We start from the raw sequence: 21,285 nt of genomic DNA on the forward strand, positions 1-21,285 counted from the left end.
TAAGAAGACGTAGAACATAGAAGCTAATTTGCAGCATATCTAGCGAAGCAATAATCTGTGGTGTCTCCCTTCATGTGGACTCGGCTGGACATTCTGACCCGAACGGACCAGATTCCAGGACGATGCGTTTGAAATCCAGCAGCTCCTGAATGCGACTTGTTTTTGTACATGAGCAGATGATTAAAGGCAACATGAGGACAAGGTGTGTGATGTTTGGTGGATGAAACGCACCATCGCGGTCCAAAAAAGTCCGGTTTATCCAGGCAGGACATCCAGATACTCAGCATCAGACAGGACGCAGAAAACACTACAAAATATTTATAGAAAACCAACGAAATAGCAACACGACCAAAACGTACAAAACTGAGTTGGAACAACAGCTTTACATTCTGTTTAGATAGACATCATATATGTCATCATATATGTCATCATATATATACACAGCACACAGGAGAGGTCAGCGCCTGAAAGGCTGCGAGACAGAAGGCAGAAGATGGAGGGATGATGGAGGAGGAGGAGGAGGAGGAGGGGGAGGAGGGGGTGATGCCACACCCAGGATCCACAAGGACGCACATAAGGATGAGAGGTCACATCAAGAACTCCTTCTCCCCGTCCTCCGCTTCATCTCGCTCCTCCTCTTCATCGAAGGAGGCCACGCCAGAGGAGGCCCGGTCAGAGAAGATCTCCTCTGGCTGCAGCGCCACGCCCGCCCGTCCTGGAACACGCTGCCCTCCTCCTCCTCCTCCTCCTCCTCCTCTTCTCCGGGGGACTCCGAGGTGGAGTAGCAGGAGTCGAACCTGCTGCTCCGGGCCCGAGTCCTCCACTCAGGTTTGTGGTGGACGCACACCTCGCCGCGCTGCTCCAGCAGTGGCGCCGGCTGCTCCCTGTGACCCTGGTGCACCTCCTCCACCTCCTCCTCCTCCTCCCCCTGGGGGGCATTTGTGCAGGTGTTTGGTAGAGCAGAGGAACCTGTGAGGGATGCATGTGCAGCAGAGAGGAAGCTGCTGCTGCCGGAGCCCAGAGAGCGCTGGGGGGGCGCTGCCTCCCCGGCGCTCCGCTCAGACTGGAGCGGCGCTCCGGGGACGAGCCCGGACGTGGCGGCGTCTGAGGGAGGAGCAGAACGTCAGAACATGTGGATGAACATGGAGGTGAGGGTGGGATGGACAGTTAAGGTACCTGAGTGCTGAGCAAAGGAGCGGGCCTTTCCTACAGGGAGGGGGTCTTCATCGGTGGAGTCCTCCTCCTCCTCCTCCTCCTCCTCCTCCTCCTCCTCCTCCTCCTCCTCCTCCGTAGACGCCCAGGCGCGAAGCTTGGCCTCAGCGATGGCGAACTGCTCGGCCACTCCTGCAAGGAGCAAAACCCGGTTGGTATCAGAACAGAACGGCGCCAGGAGACGTCATCGGTTCCTCTAATTAATCTCATTTCAAATGTCTTGTTAAAAAAGCGGGGGAACGAAGACAACGACGAAGGTGTGAAGCTTCTCGTGGTCCCTCCTGAGGCCTGGGGGGGCAGGGAAGGGGTCTAGGAGGAGGGCTAACCCCCCCATCTGCTGCCCAGACCAGCACAGCAGGAGCAGCCGACCACCGACAGGGAGAGGACCTGGCCGGGATCCCGCCGGGATCCCGCTATGGCTCAAGTGACCCGAGCAAGGGTGACCTACGGACACCCGGGGGTCCGACAGGAAGTGCTGCACTGGAGGGAGGTGGACACCTGCAGCGAAGCGGGCCTCCTGCTCTCCTTCGGTCAGGTGGCAGTAGGAGCTAAAGTGGGCGTGAGCGTTGGGAGGAGGGTCGGGCGGCTTCGGCCATCCTTTCCACTCGATGAGGTGGGCGACCCGGCCCTGGGCCAGGGAGGTGGGCTTCGTCACGTGGTCTCGGACTGCCTGAGAGATACCTGTGACAGAGAGTCAGAGAGGAGGCTTCAGAATCTCCACCTGGGTTAGCGTTAAGCCCGATATGTTTGTTACCATTTAGGGAGGACCTGGCGAGGGCAGCAAACTCATGGATGCCCACACTTTTCCTCGAGTCTGCCGGCGATTTTCCCGACTTTGGAATCATTTCAGTCTCCTCAAGTTTCACCTGTGAGAAAGCAACGACGGAGCTCCTGAATGTGTCGCAACAACAGAGTCACTGCTGTCAAGCGTGACGAGCCCCCTCCCTCCACACGCCCTGCTCCTACCTCCTCCCCTCCTCGCACCCCTCTCCGTTCGCTGGAGCGCGGCCCCATCGGCGGACGCGCAGAGACGGCGTCGGCAGCCCGGCAGAGCGGAGGCGCCCGTGTCCGGTCCCGCTGGTTTAAACCACCGGCAGACTGACAACAGCCACGTCCTACATTTACTGCAGCAGATGCTAAAGCCACCATAAGCTGGTTTGAATGGTGGCTTCTGGGGGCTGAGAGGGGGGGGGTGACGTGTCCGTGCAAACATACGGCTCGTGAGGCGCGTCTGTAAGCAGCTCTGGCCCCGCCCCTCATCCCTATTAGCAGTGAGACGCTACCTAAGTGACCACCTGTCAGACAAACGAGGTTAAGCGGGGCTGCATCCACACAGCTCGTGATCTTGGGAGTCGGACACACTTGTGTTTGCAGTACACAGAGTGTGTGTGTGTGTTGTGTGTGTGTGTGTGTGTGTGTGTGTGTGTGTGTGTGGTTTAGTTGTCCGAGTCATGCACGGTTCTGAGGGTCGCCGCTCCGCACACGTGCATGTCCTCCAGGACAGGAGGTCGGCTCTTAGGAAAGTGTTAAAGGGCTTAAGCTGCAGCCAGAAGCCACACGGAAGCATGTCGGACACTGTGGAGGCCCTCAGAGGTGGAGCAGAACCTGATCCAGAACCTGCTCCAGAACCTGCTCCAGAGCCTGCTCCAGAACCTGCTCCAGAACCTGCTCCAGAGCCTGCTCCAGAACCTGCTCCAGAACCTGCTCCAGAGCCTGCTCCAGAACCTGCTCCAGAACCTGCTCCAGAGCCTGCTCCAGAACCTGCTCCAGCTCAGACTCTCACAGGTCTCAGCGTGACCTCTCGCAGGGATAAACAGGACTTCGTTCTGATTGACACGTTTTGGGTTTTTGTCTCTTCTATCACATGAGCGACATCACACACTGACCACCAGTTGCTCCAAGTCATCGTCCATATCAAGACATTTACGGTTAAATGTCTTGATATGGACGATGACTTGGAGCAACTGGTGCTTCTCCAGCACCTGATGATGTTTGTCACGTGGGACTAACTGGCATCAGTGTCAATAACAACACCTGTTGTGTTGGGATTATTTCATCCCACCACCCTGAAGAGTCTTTTTGACACGCATCTAGCCTGATGATGGTCTGGCGTCCACTGACCAACAAGCGTGGTCCAGCTGGTGGTCCAGCTGGTGGTCCAGCTGGTGGTCCAGCCTGACATCAGGTCTTATCTCCAGAAATGTTCGGTTCGACGGGATGACACATAAAACGGCCCCGGCGGTCGGTGGGCGCAGGCCCGCAGCCTGGGTTGATCAGGACATGCAGGATGCTGCAGCAGGTCAAACTCTCAAATCTGCCATCCCATAAAGTGCTACCCACGAGACCCCCCCACCCACGCACCCCCCGGGCTTTGGCTGTCTTCCCCTCGGTTCCTACCTGGAGGTCGGGCCGCGGCGGCTCATGATAATTCGCTTAATTGTCTCCAATCCGATCAACAGATGCCAGCGAGCGGTCGCTGCTCCCGCTGCAGCCGCCGCAGCAGATCATCGGTACCTCGGCCCAAACATCTCCCCGGTCCCGAACAGGGCTGCTGCACATCTGCTCCGCAGCGAACTGGGTTACACGAGCCGTGCGAATGTCTCCCGATGGCGAGCTTCAGCACAAGGCGGTGTCACACCCCCATCTCGCCCTCCTCCCGCAGCCAGGCGACAGTCCTCCGTTACAGATGGTGACGAAACGCTGCAGTCCGACGGCACCCAAACGCACCACAGGACGGAAAAGAGCGGGCATATTTAGTCATCGGGCCAAAATGAGGTTGCAAAACACGATTTTTCACAACACGGAGTAACAACGTGAATCCTAAATATGGAAATATTTGATTTGCAGCAGCCCCAGATCAGAGCTCTGCCCCCCCCCAGGCTGGTCCAGTAGACACCATGATGGGAGCATGGGTTCATCTGCCTCTCTTCCTACCCTGATGCCCCATCACTCTGGAACAGGGCCAATCTGGACCCATCAGACCCCGTGACCTTCTTCCATTGCTCCAGAGTCTTTATGCTCCCCAGCAGACTGAAGCCTCTTGATCAGCCTCCCTCATTACTGCTTTTCTGAAGGCTCCACAGCTCTTCAGTCCCTTCACATTGTGCACGTGGGAATGTTCCAACTCTCACAGTCCTGAGTTCTACTGGTGCTCTTCTACCCTCTGAGTCCACCAAACCTTTGAGTGACCACTGGTCACCATCATTCAGGATGGTTTTCTGACCACATTTCTCCCTCTAAGATGATGGTTCCCCACTATCCTCCCCGTTCTGAATGGTTGGACAGTTCTTAAGCCTATTTTAGGAGTTTCTTAGATGTTTCCTCTGGTGGAGGCAGGACAATGCTGTGACTCTTCTCAAACACACCAACATCTCCTCCTCCACCAGAATGAGCCCTTAACATGATTGTTGAAGAGCTGAGAAGCTGCTGCATCAGCTGGGCTTAGATAAGGTGTTACCAGCTGAACGCTAACGACCCATCAGTGGTGCTCCAGCAGGTGCCTCTGACCCGTTTGTCATTGACTCCAGGTGGTGACGTTCAGGAGAGACGTGTTCCTGAGCAGCTCCCTCGACGCCAGGTTGGAGGTTTCAGAGAGACGTGCACGACTCCAATGTATTAAGTCCTTTATTTGCAATGTTACGTAACCTCATCTTTCCAGTTTCCGATGCAAAAGAAGCAATAATTTCTTAAATAAAGGCAAAAAAGAAAAAATGAGAATATTTACAAAATTCCAACACAACTAATAATGATTGGATCATCTAAAGCATCCCTCTGCATCCGGACAACTGCGGCTTCTGTTGGAAAAGGTCACACTGCAATTATCATTTCTGAAAAATAAAACTAAAGAAAAACTGTTTTTTGCAATATATATTTACAGAATGCTCCTGAAATGTTTCCACTTGTAGTAGAAAAGGCTTTCAGACCATTTCTGCTTTGTTTTTGTTTTTTTGTTTTTTTAATATATAATCAAGTCAATTTTCTGTAGATTTCAAGTTTTAATGATGATCGGGTCATTACGTGTCCTCTAGGTCAGCTCAGGTTCAGTTAAATAAGAGGTAAAGACAATGAGTCCCTCCGTTAGGGTCACTACTGGGGATGAGAGGATGGCTTTGAGGAAGCATTGAGACCACCCCCAAGTAGTCAAGGTCAAAGGTCATCATCAGTCTTCTGTTTTGTCCTGTAAGTTCATGATGGGAAACAGGAGGAGGAACAAAATCTGCTTCGAAAAGTCCATCAAATCACTACAAGTTTCTGCGTTTGCCCAGCAGCACTTCAGCTTCGCAGCATGCTGCCGTAAAGGTCAAAGTTCAAGCAGGTGTGGGCGGGGCCCAACGCTCGGTCACATGCTCTGCTGTTAGCCTCAGGTCTGACGCAGGCTCCAAGGTCGTCTACAACCAGTAGAAAAATAAGAAGCAGCCTGCTGGTTTTGTACGATTAGACAGAAACGTTTTGTAGTGACGCGGCTCTTATGGCAGCGGGTTAACGACCCCCCCCCAGCGGGTTAACGACCTCCCCCCCCCATCACACGCAGGTTTAGAAATAATGAGGAAGTGAGAGGGAGGGAACGGGAGATGAGTGGGTTCAAGTCCATCCCTCACAGCAAGAGAAATATTCATCCTCATTGAGGATTGATGAGTCTTCCTCTCCACGGCTGCACCCCCGGGGGGGGGGGGGGGGGGGCAGCCCTCAGCCCCGCCTCCTTACTCCTTGTCCGACTCGTCCTCGGCCTCGCGCAGCCAGGTGAAGAAGGCGGTGACTGATTTGAGGGCCACACCTTTTCCCGTTTGCTCTGCAGGGTCTTTGCTGGACTCCCACTTGTAGAAAGCTTCTTCCTTGATGACGTCCTCGTCGTACAAGGCGTCGAAGAACATCCGGAGCAGGTCTGTGAGCAGGGGACACAACACAGGTGTTGAGGGGCGTTCTGGCACAACAACATGGTCACAAAGGAGGGACGTATTCTGAGATGATCACAGGACAAATGTGACCCGGGTCCACCTACCACTGGACCTCTCGTCTCTCTGGGCAACTAAACTTCAAACCACTGATGATCACATTTTTTAGAAATTAACAAAAATCATTCCTAAACAAGGACCAACAGCTCCAGCGACCGTCCTGGATGAGCCACCAGGTCACTGCAGGGCTCTACTGCCTTGCTCAAGGGTTCCTCGGCAGCGCTCTGCAGGTGTCCCCCCCCCCCCCCATTTAGATCCCCAGTCCTGACTCAGCGGCAGATCAGACTCACTCGCCGGCTGCTCCATGTGCACCATGAGAGCCTGGAGAGCAAACAGGGCCTGAAGCTCCTTCTGCTCATCACACAGGTACTTCTGCAGCAGAGCGGCTCTCTTGTTGATCTGGTGGGGGTTGACCTTGTACGTGTTGACACCTGGAGAGAGCAGCAGAGCGTGTTCAGGTGAGATGGGACATCTACTGGGACCTCTGGGACCTCCTGCCAGGTACTTACAGACGATGGCAGACTGACACACGCACGTCATCAGGGCCCGGATGAACTGGTTGGAGGCCACTTGTGCTTCGTCCAAGTTGGCCTGAGGACAAAATCACAGCAGCTCTGTCAGTTTCTGCCTGATTTTCATCATTTTCAGCAGCAGCAGCTCCAGCAGCAGCAGCTCCAGCAGCAGCTACAGTAGCAGCTACAGCAGCAGCTACAGCAGCTACAGTAGCAGCTCCAGCAGCAGCTCCAGCAGCAGCTCCAGTAGCAGCTACAGCTCCAGTAGCAGCTACAGCTCCAGCAGCAGCTACAGCTCCAGTAGCAGCTACAGCTCCAGTAGCAGCTACAGCTCCAGTAGCAGCTCCAGCAGCAGCTCCAGCAGCAGCTACAGTAGCAGCTACAGCTCCAGCAGCAGCTACAGCTCCAGCAGCAGCTACAGCAGCAGCTACAGCAGCAGCACAGCAGCAGCAGCAGCTCCAGCTGCAGCTCCAGTAGCAGCTGCAGCTCCAGTAGCAGCTACAGCAGCAGCTACAGCAGCAGCTCCAGCAGCAGCTCCAGCAGCAGCTCCAGCTCCAGCTACAGTAGCAGCTCCAGCAGCAGCTACAGTAGCAGCAGCAGCTCCAGCTCCAGTAGCAGCTACAGCAGCAGCTACAGTAGCAGCAGCAGCTCCAGCTCCAGTAGCAGCTCCAGTAGCAGCTACAGCTCCAGTAGCAGCTCCAGTAGCAGCTACAGCTACAGTAGCAGCTACAGTAGCAGCTCCAGTAGCAGCTACAGCTACAGTAGCAGCTACAGTAGCAGCTCCAGTAGCAGCTCCAGTAGCAGCTCCAGCTACAGTAGCAGCTCCAGTAGCAGCTACAGCTACAGTAGCAGCTCCAGTAGCAGCTACAGCTACAGTAGCAGCTCCAGTAGCAGCAGCAGCTACAGCAGCAGCAGCTCCAGTAGCAGCTACAGCAGCAGCTCCAGTAGCAGCTACAGCAGCAGCTCCAGTAGCAGCAGCTACAGCAGCAGCTCCAGTAGCAGCTACAGCAGCAGCAGCAGCTACAGCTCCAGCAGCAGCTACAGCTCCAGCAGCAGCTCCAGCAGCAGCAGCAGCTCCAGTAGCAGCAGCAGCAGCAGCTCCAGTAGCAGCAGCAGCAGCAGCTCCAGTAGCAGCTACAGCAGCAGCAGCAGCGTCTCACCTCCACCCAGTCGGTGATCCGTTGGTTGCTGGCGTCGTCCTCCAGGAGTTGGTCCAGCTCCTTGCTCAGCTCTGCTCCACTGAGGACCTTCTTCCCAACCTCTGCTGACTCGGTCTCTTCTCCCAGAGTGAACTCCACCTCCTGAGTTATGGACCAGAAGGAAAGGTTATGACATTATTCACTCTTAGATGTTCTTGCTTTACTGGGGCTGGACCGGTTGGTGACCTGGGTATATTTCAGATTACCGTATTTTCACGACTATAAGGCACCTAAAACACTGAGATTTATAATAATAATCTTATAATATGGAGCGCCTTGTGTGTGGACTGAGTTCCAGAATCTGCTGTGCCCCTTTGGTGGGTGCACTACGGTAAACGCTCCGCCCATCGATTAGCGGCACACCTCCGCGTCAGGACCCTCTAAAATGGCGCCGGTCAAGCGAGACGCGTAAGAAGAGGAATTGGGGATGTTGGACATTGAAATAGTGCAGCTGTTTAATTCAGATACAGAAGATGAAAACTTTGATGGTTTTGTGGCGGAAGAATGAATATTTTGTTCAATAAATGTGTCGAAACTCACTGTTTTACTTCCGTTGTCATTTTCTACTGTATGTGTGCATGCGCCTGATAATACGTGCGCCTTACGGTCGTGAAAATACGGTACATATATTACAACTCTGCCCCAGACCTGTTCACCCATGGCCTGTACTCGTGCACGTGCACTTCCTGCTCAGAACAACCACCACGGCAGGTTACGGCGCCTTCTGCCTGAGGCGGGAACGTGTGTGGAAACGAGCGTCTGAATGTCCAACAGTTTCCATCAGCAACCCAAAAACAGCTGGACACGGCGTTTGGTGCACATCGTCCTGCTCACCTGCTCGGTCACAAACTTGTTCATGTCTTGATCCTCAGGCAAGAAGTCGTTCCAGTTCAGCCCAGCACCGACCCACATGGCTCCAACCTTCTTTGGAGTCTGAGGGAACAAAGAGTAAACTTGTTCCAATGGCCTTTAAAATCCGACCCAGCTGAACTGGTTTCCATCCTCACGGTGGACGGGCGGATGCTGCACTTACCATCCCTTTGCAGAGCAACTTGAGGATCTTCACGAGCAGCACTGCGGCTTTCCCCAGAGGCACAAGAGGTTTAGAGATCTCCCTACAGGCAGAATGGACCCAGTTAGCTGTGTGGAAACATCTTTTTCTACCAAACTTCAGTCCAGGCTCATCAAGTGTGAGGCTCCAATCTTTGGGCCAGCAGACACGAAACGTGAATGTGCTCGGGTGTCAGCAAGAGCTTATCTGACACAAGTCAGTGGGTCAAGCAAACACCAGTAAACACGAGTGTGGATGAAGCTGGAGCACCTGAAGAGCTGTCCCATGGGGATGCCGCCCTCGTGCAGCATGGGGGTAATGAGCTCTGCCAGATAGAGCCAGATATGAGGGATGTCGATGGCGATGTCCTCTGCAGCCTCCAGAGTCTCTTCTAGCCTAGAGAGAGAAAACAAGGCTCATTCTCTCTGGCCTGGTGCTCACCAAGGTGCACCAGTGCTGGACCCACCCTCTGTAGTACTGCTGTGTGGCCAGTATGCCGTCCTTTACTAGGTTGTGCAATAACCTCCCCATATGCTCTCTGGCCAGAGTGCTGCGCTCCAGGGTCGACTCGACGCCACACCGGACGAACACAAAGAGCTGGGAGGCACTGTTGAGCTCCGTGACGCACTGGAGCGCCTCCTGTGGCGGGAGGAGACGACAACATCCTCTCAATCAGCTGCCAGGTGAGGAGAAAGAATCGAGCCGTACCTTGGAGTCGTTGATGTGGAGGTATTCCTCAATGATGGCTTTGGCCTTCTTCTCTACCTCCTCCTCTGTCATGGCAGGTTTGGGAGGGGGGGGAGTAGGGGCATTCTCTCCCTTAACTGGGGGGAGCAAAAGACAACATCTTTTCAACGTCCATCAACTCCATCTTCTGAAGAAGTGCTGCTCTCCTTGGACAACTCGCCTGCGAGCTCTTTGCCGGGCCTTCTGTCAGCGCTGCCCCGGTCCCTGCTGCCCCGGTCTCTGCTGCCCCGGTCTCTGCTGCCCCGGTCCCTGCTGTCGGTCATGCTGGCCACGCGACGCACAGGCTCGTTAGCATCCCGGCTGTCTCGGCCCCTGCTGCCACGGTCCTGGGACTCTCTGCTGAAGCTCCTCTTGGTGAGGCGGGTCTGGCTGCCCCTGTCATCTCTGCCCTGCCGACCCTCGTTGCGATCAAAGCGGTCGAAGCGATCCCTGTCAACTCGGTCCCGCTCACGGCTGGAGCTGGATCTAGGAGTTGAGGATGTGCATATTACAGCCACAACCTGCCGATGGCGTCCTTTTCTTTGGGATAATGTCAGAAGGTGCTGAATACCTGTGAGGAGGAGCTCGCCGATCAGAGTCGGCTGACGATAACAACGAACCCGATTGTTGCAGAGCAGAGAAGCGGTTCAGGGTGCTGGTCGCCGGCCGATTGGAATCTACAGGGCAAAAAGGACATTTACATGTAGGAGAACTTTAAGGCATGAATCACATGTTGCCCTCGGTTCCTCAAGGCCACCACGCTCAGTGGCACAGACACGTGGCCCTAAGTGGAGCAAATCCCCAACAGGACGCCGCCATACTGGGCTGGTGTTTACCTTGTTCACCACTCGCTGGCTTCGCTCCACTTCCTCCGCTGCTGCCTTTGCCCCAGCTACCCCAGGTGCCTTTGCCCCCCGGTGCCAAGAGTTGATTGTTGACATCTACGGCGCCCGGCTGAAGCAAGAGCGACACATTTAGATATTAACCAGCTGAACCAGACGTGAGGTCGTTGAAACAAACTCTGAAAAGCCCTGAAATATTGAGCTGGACTGGTGTCAACCCCCCCGATAGGTGCAACCTCTACCTTGGTGATTTTACTAAAGCGTGTGGCATCAATAGGTCTGTTCTTGGAGATAGGCACTGTGTTCCATCCTTCATCCTGAGGCTGGCTGGTCCTGCCCCCTCCTTGTGCATGAGGACCCCGGCCTCCCATGCCCCCTCCCATCCTGCCTCCTCCGTCCTTCTTGGACAGGAGCTGCTGTTGGACTTTGATTTGCTCCCTCTGCTCCTCCATTTCAGCCTCCTTGTGAATCTGGTCGATGGTTTTGGGACCTTGGTCTGCTCGTCGAGGCACCCAGTTATTCTGAAGGTCACAGACAGAAGCTACTTGACAACTGGTCCAAATATCGTCATCAATCAGGGGGAAACTGGCTGCTGAACACGTTGAAATGTGTCACTTTTTACCTTCCTGAGGTCCAACACATCTTGTAGCATGAAGCGGATTCTGGAAGAAGTCTTTCTCTCTTTGATGATTTTGTCCATCTGATTAAAGTATTGATCCATCCGAGGCTGTTGTGCAGGAACACCAACAAGGTTTAAACACGATAGCATCTCCTACGCTATGCTAACCTCTAAAGAACACACTGAGATGCCAGAGACACTTCAAAGACACCAGGGTTTGTGGTGCTTCATTTACCTTGGCCTTCTCAAAGTCTAGATCTTTGCCAATGGTGGAGAGCAGCCTGCAGAGGCACTCCAGAGACTCTTCGTCATGGTTCTTCAGTAGTTTTACCACACAGTCGTGCATAATGGCCTCCGTCAACATCTTCAGCTTGAAAAGTTCGCCTATGAACTTGATGTTGCCGAGCGAGCGACGGCGCGCCTGGTCTTTGGCCTCGTCCAGCTCCGCCTTCAACCGATCCCGTTCATCTCCCTGAGGGCGGATACAAGCAGGTGTGTGTGAGTGAGTGTGTGTGTGTGTGGGTGCTACAAACATGGCGGCCTGTGGCAGCAGTGAAACATCAGGCTTACAGCTTTGGCAGCATCCAACTCTTTCTGCTTTCTCTCAAAGATCTCGTCATCATCTTGGTCCCTCTCAAACTCTTTCTGGCAGCGGTTAAGTAGCAGTTTGCGGAAGTTCACAGTAGCTCCGGGCTTCTCTGTGTTCACTCTCAACTAGAAGAGGAGAAGGAAAAGACTTTATTAGGTGTCAGAATGTTTGTCTCCGTTTTTAAGCAGAAAGTGGGTCAAGTGCTTTAATTTGGCTCCATCAGATCCTCAAAGCCATCACGATCATTCAGTGGCCCAGACACGTGGCACAAAGCATCAGTCATCACAGGAGCCAGCAACAACGTGCGTGATTATGGTGCATCTGAGCAGACTTACTCCAATAAGGCAGCGGCACATGTTGGCATACGCCACGGAGAAGCTGGGCTCCAAAATGGCCTTCTCAAAGATGAGGTCAATGGCTCCCTTCAGCCTGTCCTCCGTGTCGATCTTCAGCTCTTTCACCTGCTGTATCAGCGCCTGGAACTTCTGAGGTGTCAGTTTGTTGAGGATACTACGAAGCTGCTTCAGCACCTCGTGGGTCCTGGACTGTTCCAGGCCATCCTCCTCGGCGTCTTCAGCAGCACGGCTGCGTGCCGACTTCTTGCTGGAGGGTTTCCAGGCGTTCTCTGCTTTGCTGAGTTGCACGTCATCATTCAGGGACATGCTGCTGATGATTTTCCTCGGCTCTTTCCTCTGACCTTGCTGAGAGCGCCGCGGCCCCGGTGGCTAAAGGAGGACAAGGTTTAAATGGAGGCAACCAACATCCAAGAGAGAAATCTTTTGATGTGGCTTTTATTGTAATAAAGGAGAAAAAAACAGAATTTACGCACTGGCCCTCGAGGTCCTCCCACTGATCGGCTCCCGAGGTTCCCCAAGTACGAGGGCGTAAAATCCGGCCCAACGTTCATCAGTCTTGCCGGGTCAGTGGGACGCAGCGGAGTCTTGTTCACCTAGAAATACAGACCAGCTTAGAAAAAAGACAATTTCTCTCCTTTTAATTTCAGAAGGATGTCTAATTGCTACCTTGTCCAGGACCACGTCGCTGATGGACGGCAGGCCTTCGGGTCTGTGCATACTGGCCCCGAGAAACTGGCGCCCCAGGAGGAAGTCCCTGTTGTAGCGCTTCTTGTCGTCTTGGTCATTTGACTTCTCTTCTTCTAAGACAAACAGTAAAGTACGCCATGTTGGATAATTCTGCCACTCGAGCTGCTGGTGTGGAAATCGACACCTTTATGTATTTACAGCAGAACGCTGTCAACGTTGGGTGCTACTACCTTCTTTGGACTGGTGTTTCTGCCCAGCTGGGTCAGGGGCAGGTTTAGGCCCATCAGATTCACCACTGTGTTTGTCTTCCTTCTCTTCCCAGGTCTCATCTGCAGCCTCCGAGGGAGATGATTCCTCCTGAGCATCAAGGACGGGGCTGGCCTGAGTGGATAACGCTTCAGCAGCAGGTTTGATCTGCTCCTGGAGAAGAACAGAACGATATTAGCTGAATCTGCCGAGACGCTTTAACCCAGCCCGCTGGATAAAACACCTCTGTGAAGGCATCCAGGAGGTCTCCAATGGCCTCCTTCTTGTTCAGCTCCTTCATGTTTTTCCTCTTCTTTGGCACAGACGTAGCAGCTGAAAAGGGACGTGCGTGAGTACGTGGAAGAGAAGCAAATACCAGAAAATATCAAGTGCATCTTACGTTGCATAGTAGTAGGTTCTTCTGTGGGGGGGCAAACAGCAGCTGGAGGGTCGTCCCTACTCGGCTTCAGGCCGTCTTCCTCCTTCACCGCCTCCTCCTGAGTTGCTGTTTGAGCCACAGGTGCAGGTTCCTGAGAGTGAGCGTTGTCAGGCTTCTCCAGAGGTGTAGTGTCTGAAAACGACAACTCAGGGAGTTCCTCGGTGTCCCTGGGGAGGCCGTTGGCAAGGGGCAGCTCTGGGGCTTCAACCAATGTGGGTTCAGGTTCAAGTTCGGGGCTGAGGGTGGCGCTCTGGTTCTGTGGAGCAGCAGGTTCCTGTTCCGAGGGTGGGAGCTCGGAGGGCTGGGCCGCCGGGTGCTGGCCGCCGGGTGCTGGTCCGCCGGGTGCTGGGCCGCCGGGTGCTGGGCCGCCGGCTGCTGGTCCGCCGGTGCTGGTCCGCCGGGTGCTGGGCCGCCGGGTGCTGGGCCGCCGGCTGCTGGGCCGCCGGGTGCTGGGCCGCCGGCTGCTGGGCCGCCGGGTGCTGGGCCGCCGGCTGCTGGGCCGCCGGTGCTGGGCCGCCGGGTGCTGGCCGCCGGGTGCTGGGCCGCCGGCTGCTGGGCCGCCGGCTGCTGGGCTTCTGGCTGCTCAGCAGTGGTCTCTTCCTTTGCCACGTTAACGGGGTTAACCAGCGCTGCATCCTCCACAGCCACTCCTACCTTTGAAGGGACCACGTCCTCCTCCACTTTCTTCACTTCCTCCAGTCTGCTTTCATCCTTTTCTGGTGTCTTCTCATCAGAGCTGGAATCGAGCTCTTCCATTTTAACGGGCGCTTCTTTCTTTGCTAGTGATTCAGAAGGGACAACGGGAGCGTCGACAGTGTCACTAACTTTAGCCTCCACTTGGCTCTCCGCCTCAGGAGGAGGTGTAGCAGCGGCTGTGGGTGGGGGGAGGGAGGGCGTGGCCTGCTCATCCTTTATCAACGGAGGAGGCACCTCAGCAGCATCTGCTAAAGGATGGGCAGCCAACTCGGGAGGCGGCGCATGTGGAGGCTCTGCGGCCTGATAGGCCTCCAGCAGAGCTTCTGGGTTTTCTGTGGGTGGAGGTGGTGGGTTTTCAGCACCGACGTGATGCTCCACAGCTTCATCTGGACAAATGGAGAACACTTGTGACATGTACTCATAGTAATAACAGCACAGTTTCTATCAACAACCCTCGTAACAATACCAGCAGCACTTGTACGTCACAAGGAAACTGGCAGGTCTCTGCTGTAGGCCACAAGGTTTACGTACCTCTTCTTGTCGCCATAGTAACAGGATGTGTACTTTCCCCATTGATGTGTGCAGGACTTACATCTGAGGCAGCGGTCTGAGGTCACAAAACAACACTTTTACTGCGTCACAGTTAATTAAGGAGATCTAAATGTAGATAACAGCACCAAAACCCTTGAGTTTGTTTATTCAGAAGCACGACTGGTTCAGATTAGCCGAGTCAGAAGACAGCGGTCCCAAAAGCCTCCGTACCTGTGGAGGAGTGGGTGTGGTCGCGGACCTCCCACCCGACATGATCTCCTCGGTAATGTCACGCCCCCCCTGGTTGGGGTCTCGTATTCTTATCTGTTGGAGCGAGAACATTGGACACATCACCTGGACGTGTCTAAGCAACATTTACCTCCAACGTGCGGCGCTGCTGCTGCACGTCAGAAGCACCATTGTTGTCCCAGAAAGTTCTGGACTGAACCAACAAATGCTTTCTGTCCAGTCCTTTTTGAAACCCTCACACAGCCCTTTTGTTGGCACCGTACCGGTTTGCGCTCCCTCTTTGGGGGGCCCTGTGGCTGTGCTGGTGGTTGCTGGGGAGGCGGGGCTTGTTGCTGTTGCTGGGCGGGGCTGATCATGACCGGCGCCGGCTGGACAGACGGAGAGTACTGCGGCTGTGCGGGGTAGTACGCTCCGGCTGGAAAGGAAACAAATGTGGCATCAACTGAGGATCTACGAGGAATTTCCTCTCGTCACAAATCAGCGTTAGCTTGTTTGGATGTTCCTGCACCAGGAAGTCTGTGACGGAGTCGTGAACCCAGACAGGAGGAAGCTCTCGGGGCTGAGTCTAAGGCCCAGAACCTATAACGGCTTAACGAGATTTCACCTTTTCATCAGCGACTTGGAAACTTTCTAAAGTCTGAATGTCGCCACCTTGCTGTGAGTGAGAGACTAAACGCATCAACGTGCACGTTCACCCCCCCAGAAAGAGGAAGGAACAGACGAGATTAGCCAGCGTCACTGCTGCCACTCAAGCCCACTGAATGACACACAAGCGTACGTGCGCGCGCACACCCACACACACTACTCACCAGGGTAGCGCTGGGAGGTGAGAGGAGCGCCGTGGAGAGAGAGACGGCCGTTCTCTCGCCCACTCCCTCTCCCCCCACCACCCCGCCTCTCCCTCGCAGCAAGAGAGGGATCTGAACCAACGCAGCAAACGAAGGAGGGAGAGCGAGGGATGGGGGGGAGAAAGAAGAAAGGGCAGGAAGAGACAGGGGCAGCATGAGTTAATGAGAGGTTCCAGAAGAAGCTGGGCGTTAAAACGGGTCCCATGAAATGAAGAGTGCATCGTCCGCTCTGCTGATGATGCAGGTTCTGAACAGTTACTGCCCAGCAAACGTGGGTTTGAGGTGTTTGAGAGGCTAAATGCCCCTGACATTTTTACCCCCCCCAAAAACTGCACGTTCATTTCAGGGAACCTGTGAGGCAGCATCAGGTAAGAGAGAAAGAAAACAAGCCAAAGCAAATCGCAGCAGAATTAATCCGGGTCACATGCACCGCACGTTAAAACAAACACGCCGACCATCAGGTAACCACGGCAACACAGTGTGTGTGTGTGAGGGCACCTCAAACTTAAGCAAATACTGCTCCATTACTGCGGCTTGGCTTGGGTGGGTGTGTTCGGTGTGGGGCCCACTCACCATAGGGAGGGTATTCCGCAGGGCTGGTTCCTGGATAGAAGCTGGCGGTGCCGCTGGTCACAGGATACTGCTGAGTCGGGGGCATAAAGGGGGCCCGGTACTGCAGACACAAAGGAGCCAGAAACAACATCAGCTCGTTATAGTGGCCCAGCTGAAAAATGGGCAAGAATATGAGGTTGGTACGAGGATGAGGCCGCCCTCAGAACCAACCTGCCCAGGGAGGAAGTAGCCCTGAGGAGATCCAGCAAAAGACAGCTGCTGCTGGGAGATCATCATCATCTGGGAGCTGGAGGGGTAGACGTGGGCGGGACCAACGGGCCGCGGGCCATTACTGGTTTGGACCCTCGGAGCAGCGCTGGGCATCGCTGGTCGGTTCTGGTAGTAATTCTGAACGGGTGGATGGAAAAATTAGGAAATCTGAGCCCAAATACTGCTCGTGGAGCAGCTCGCGTCTCAAATGTGGAACGTCTGAGGCATGAGTTTGGGGATTTATTACACACACACACACACACACACACACACACACACACACACACACACACACACACACACACACACACACACACACGTTTACTGCAGCTTCAGCTCCTGACTGACACCTAATGCTAAAGCACTGCGAGCACCAGGTGAGGGGGGGTGAGGAGGGACAGACGTTACCTGTAATGCTCTGTATCCACCCTGCAGCCGCACAACACATGAGCAGAAAGCAAGAGAGGCAGTGAGTTTAGGAGGAAATGAGCACGAGGCGGAGACTGACAGGACGTTAGCGGGAACGATGGCGCCAGAGTCTCGGCGGCGAACGTTAAGCTGGTAACTACGGCAGCTGGGATGTCACACGAACAGAAAACGAGCAGTTTAAGGGCCGAATGGATAAAGGTGGCTGGTCTGAACTGGGCCGGGAACGAGTCCCGTTGTGACTGACGGGGACCAGAACCACACGAGGAAACCCTGCTACTAATTGCCCCGCAGGTGGAACCGCTAGCATGCAACATCTTAAACGAGACATGAGAAGAGGGCAGTTAGTACCTGTTGGTGTAACGTACGAGGCCCTGCAGCAAACTGGGAGCACAGCAGAAAAGAGAGGGAGAAAAGTGGCAGAGCTGACTTAACTCACAGACTTTAGAGCAGAAGCAGACATCAGCAATAAGGCGGGAGACGGACGCCCGAGAGGCAAAACTGACACTGACGGGTGGAGGCGCACGTGCTGGGAGCAGTACCTGTCGTGGCTGTGGTGCCGAGCTCATCTGTGGAGGTGGTGGGGTGGCAAAAACTAGAGAAGTGGGTTGGCCAGGACCGTAGGCTGTCTGGGGAGCAGATATTAGCACAGCTGACGCCTTCATTGGGTCACATTCAACACAACTGCACGTTCTGAAACCTATCACAACGAGATCTGAGCCGCGTCTTAAGGGCTCATTTTCTGAGAAAGCGCATGTGTCGGCGCTCTGAGGCGCACGTGGCGCGTACACAGCTGTTCTTACCTGCGTCAGTCCTGGGGACGGGGCAGGGTTAGGGACAGAGGAAGGTCCTGTTATAGGCTGTGGTGGTTTATTCATTTCACCTTCGTTTCTGGTTCTGCATGAGGGTGGTGTTGTCAACCTTCAGGAAGAAACATGAAATCTGATCACATCTAGGAACAATCCATCATTCATCTGAATACTCTCGCTAGAACCACAAAAATGAGGTGAACGGAGTGTTTTGGAGTGGCAACATCTACGCTAGCGGCGAGGGCGCGGCGGGCGGCTCTGCCAGAGATAACGCCAGCAACACCCACAGTGTTCAGGCCAATGAGCACCAACACTCCTGACACATTCCTTGATAACTCCAGATGTCAAACTCCTCAGAAATGACAGTGGGCAAGCTGAACAGCTGCCTTCATGGCACACATGCAGCTGGCCTCGCCACCAACCTGCAGCTCTTGGTGGAAGAGTTGGGTTTGTTTTGCACCGAGTGGATTAAATAAAATGGACACCCCGGGTCAAAGTTCACCTGCTCTGTCAAAGCTGCTACTTTGGAGCTACACGTGCAACAAACGAAGCGGGGCCGTAACTCGTGTCAAACCGCCCTTTCGTGAACCAGACGGGCGGAAAAAGCGTGTTTGACACAGAAATCAGAGCTAACGTGTCACCATCCACCTGCCGACACACTCAGCAGTTAGCCCAGGAGTTAGCTTGTGGCTAACGCCACGCTGCCCAGATCACCGCGCAACCCACCAAACTACCGCATGGTTCCGACTCGGCTGGTGCCCTCACAGTCGCTACGCACCAGGTGTCGGTCGGGGCGTTTTTCTCCGACAGTCGGTCAAGATTCTTACGAGTGTTGGCGTTTGTGGCCCGTCAGCTGGTGGGACCGCCGCTCGGGGCTAACGATACGTGTCCCACCACTATCGACATCTTGCCAAGTTACGCTACGTGGCCGAAACCGACAGCCAGCCGTTTACCTTAACCTTAGTCGGCCTGTTGTTTTCAGCGGGTCCTTGCCGTTTTATATCAATGCATGCAAGGTTCCAACCCAGAATAAGTCGGACTTGTAATAACGCGACTCTTGACATGGATAAGATTACAGATATTGTCAGTTCCACTGTTAGCATGTTAGCCCAACCCTGTCCAGCTGGGGGTATTTAATTACAGGCCCGGCAAATTAAAGTCCTGACCCCGCGATTGAAGTTGAACTAATATTAGCCCAAAGAGTCAACCAAGAACAAGTCTTACAACGTTTCAATTGAGCAACTTTCACCCATAAGGCAGGAAAACGGTTAGCGCTAACGAGCTTCGGTCAGAAGCTAACCCCATAAAAGCTTAACCACGAGACGGACAAGGCGGCTGTCAGGTCCGCGGACATGAACGTTTACTCGGCTGTGTTAAATAACGTCTCAAGCAACGACCGACGAACTACTAAACTGTCATTATTACCCTGGTGTTATCTGCTCGCCTCGCCCGGGTACAATAGGGTCACTCTTCTGGTGTAGCAACAGCCGGCGGGGCCTGTAAACCAGCTAACATTAGCGGCTCCGTGTGCCTTTGACAAGATGATGCCAACCTCGGGCTAACTTACTTCAAGCACGAATTGCTTGTTTTATTCTTACCAAGAATCAATAGTGAATTTGTTGCAAGACTGGAACCCGAGAAATCAGCCACTGCTTAGTCTTCCTTTTACGTTAGTAGTGATGTTGTTGTCTCCTTGTCCTTTACTCCGAAAGAAAAATGATGCCCTTCTCGGCTTCTAAATTAGCACGCTAGTTAGCTAACCGGCAGATGGAGCGAGTGCTACTGTCACTGCGGTTTAAATCCCCAGGCGTGCAAAAGTGACAGTGCACAAAATCGAGTAATATAGTACTTTAGGAGCACTATTGTCGACTCCGGAGGCCTCGATAAAAGCCCCTGGACCGGAGGTCCATGATCCAGGCGTCGATGGTGACGGATTAGCGGGGCGGTATATACACAACAGTCTCAACGGCGGACTCAGCGCGAGGCCATGGTGCGATGTTGCTGCTGTGTAGCGCGAGCCGGTGTGCCTCCAAGTCGCGTGGGTAACTTCCGGGAAATTTAAAATGTGATGCCGTCGCCTTCGTCACGTGACACGGGAGCCCGGAAACTGGAACCCCTTTTTCGATTATTACACGTTTTAAAACACGTCGTCGTGATGAAATCAGTACTTTGATAGCACATGATGCTCCCCCTCTGTTTAGTTTAGTTTGGAGGTAGCACAAAAAAGTAATGATGCAATTCCCCGCCCCCGAAATTATGAAAAAATAGAAAGTGTTTATTTCTTATATTCTTTATATGTTGAAAATATTTACTGCATTTACAATTTCATATGAGAAGATGATACACACTGGAGTATCTCAGAGACTCTCAGGAAATAACTAAAGAGTTTTCAATCAACTTTATTTGGACAGCACTTTTACACACTTTTAGTACATTTACTATACTAGTAAATCCCACCAGAGTCATAGAAAGTCCTCAGGGACCCCTCCTGAGGACTTTCTATGACTCTGTGGTGGGATCAGCCATCTTCTATGGGATTGTCTGCTGGTCCAGTAGCATCACGGACAGGGACAGGAAGAGGATGGGCAGACTGGTGAGGAGGCCAGCTCTGTCCTGGGATGTCCCCTGGACAGGGACAGGAGGAGGATGGACAGACTGGTGAGGAGGGCCAGCTCTGTCCTGGGATGTCCCCTGGACAGGGACAGGAGAGGATGGACAGACTGGTGAGGAGGGCCAGCTCTGTCCTGGGATGTCCCCTGGACAGGGACAGGAAGAGGATGGACAGACTGGTGAGGAGGGCCAGCTCTGTCCTGGGATGTCCCCTGGACAGGGACAGGAAGAGGATGGACAGACTGGTGAGGAGGGCCAGCTCTGTCCTGGGATGTCCCCTGGACAGGGACAGGAAGAGGATGGACAGACTGGTGAGGAGGGCCAGCTCTGTCCTGGGATGTCCCCTGGACAGGGACAGGAAGAGGATGGACAGACTGGTGAGGAGGGCCAGCTCTGTCCTGGGATGTCCCCTGGACTCGGTGGAGGTGGTGGGAAACGGGAGGATGATGGCTAAGCTGTCCTCCATGTTGAACAACACGTCCCCCCCCCCCCCCCCCCGTCCACAGGACACCCTGGCAGCACTGGGCAGCTCCTTCAGTGAGCGGCTGCTCCCCCCTCGCTGTGCGAAGGAGAGGTATCACAGATCTTTCCTGCTGGCTGCTGTCAGACTGCACAATAAACATAACGCCCGTGTGAATGAGGAGAGCACTGTTGCTGCCCGAGGTGCTCCGGCGCTGCTCCTGCAGACGAATCGCCGTCTGGCTCAACAAACTGCAGCGTCTCAGAGATGGCCCACAGACCAGAGCATCAGGCGTGGGTCTACTCTCCTGTTATGCAGCCTGTCCCTGGGAGGGAGGGGCCGGACAGTCCCAGCCCGAGAACATGATCCTTCCGGCACCGCTCCCACTCTCCAGGTGAGGGCGG

The 21,285-nt window shown here is 54.3% G+C and overlaps 2 protein-coding genes and 2 non-coding genes across 4 annotated transcripts; all 4 read right to left on the reverse strand.

The window, feature by feature from the left end:
* Positions 1-303: 303 nt before the first annotated feature.
* On the reverse strand, positions 304-4,537 carry fam131aa (family with sequence similarity 131 member Aa). Its single transcript, XM_057057960.1, is given in 6 exon segments — positions 304-685; positions 688-1,104; positions 1,177-1,344; positions 1,711-1,893; positions 1,967-2,078; positions 3,610-4,537. Coding segments are annotated over 5 exon segments (957 nt in total). The 5' UTR covers positions 2,058-2,078; positions 3,610-4,537; the 3' UTR covers positions 304-587.
* Positions 4,538-4,818: 281 nt separating this feature from the next.
* Positions 4,819-19,850, reverse strand: eif4g1a (eukaryotic translation initiation factor 4 gamma, 1a). The gene is made up of 34 exons (XM_057057978.1): positions 19,410-19,850; positions 17,806-17,923; positions 17,545-17,631; positions 17,354-17,386; positions 16,985-17,005; positions 16,538-16,714; positions 16,328-16,427; positions 15,716-15,826; positions 15,170-15,321; positions 14,889-14,981; positions 14,658-14,733; positions 13,992-14,512; positions 13,392-13,722; positions 13,236-13,324; positions 12,976-13,165; positions 12,725-12,858; positions 12,532-12,651; positions 12,038-12,427; positions 11,684-11,827; positions 11,349-11,585; positions 11,117-11,221; positions 10,737-11,015; positions 10,489-10,606; positions 10,224-10,329; positions 9,834-10,138; positions 9,635-9,750; positions 9,393-9,565; positions 9,197-9,322; positions 8,909-8,990; positions 8,710-8,808; positions 7,837-7,977; positions 6,674-6,755; positions 6,455-6,595; positions 4,819-6,094 (listed from the first exon to the last, which is right to left on the reverse strand). Exons 2-34 carry the CDS (start codon positions 17,878-17,880, stop codon positions 5,913-5,915), a joined length of 5,136 nt encoding a protein of 1,711 aa, XP_056913958.1. The 5' UTR covers positions 17,881-17,923; positions 19,410-19,850; the 3' UTR covers positions 4,819-5,912.
* Positions 10,388-10,462, reverse strand: LOC130539625 (small nucleolar RNA SNORD66). The gene has a single exon (XR_008954182.1). It is a non-coding gene; the product is annotated as a small nucleolar RNA SNORD66 (small nucleolar RNA).
* Positions 11,917-11,993, reverse strand: LOC130539624 (small nucleolar RNA SNORD66). Its single transcript, XR_008954181.1, has one exon. It is a non-coding gene; the product is annotated as a small nucleolar RNA SNORD66 (small nucleolar RNA).
* Positions 19,851-21,285: the final 1,435 nt, after the last annotated feature.

Source organism: Takifugu flavidus, chromosome 15 (assembly GCF_003711565.1).
Source record: "Takifugu flavidus isolate HTHZ2018 chromosome 15, ASM371156v2, whole genome shotgun sequence".
NCBI classification, from domain to species: Eukaryota; Metazoa; Chordata; class Actinopteri; order Tetraodontiformes; family Tetraodontidae; genus Takifugu; species Takifugu flavidus.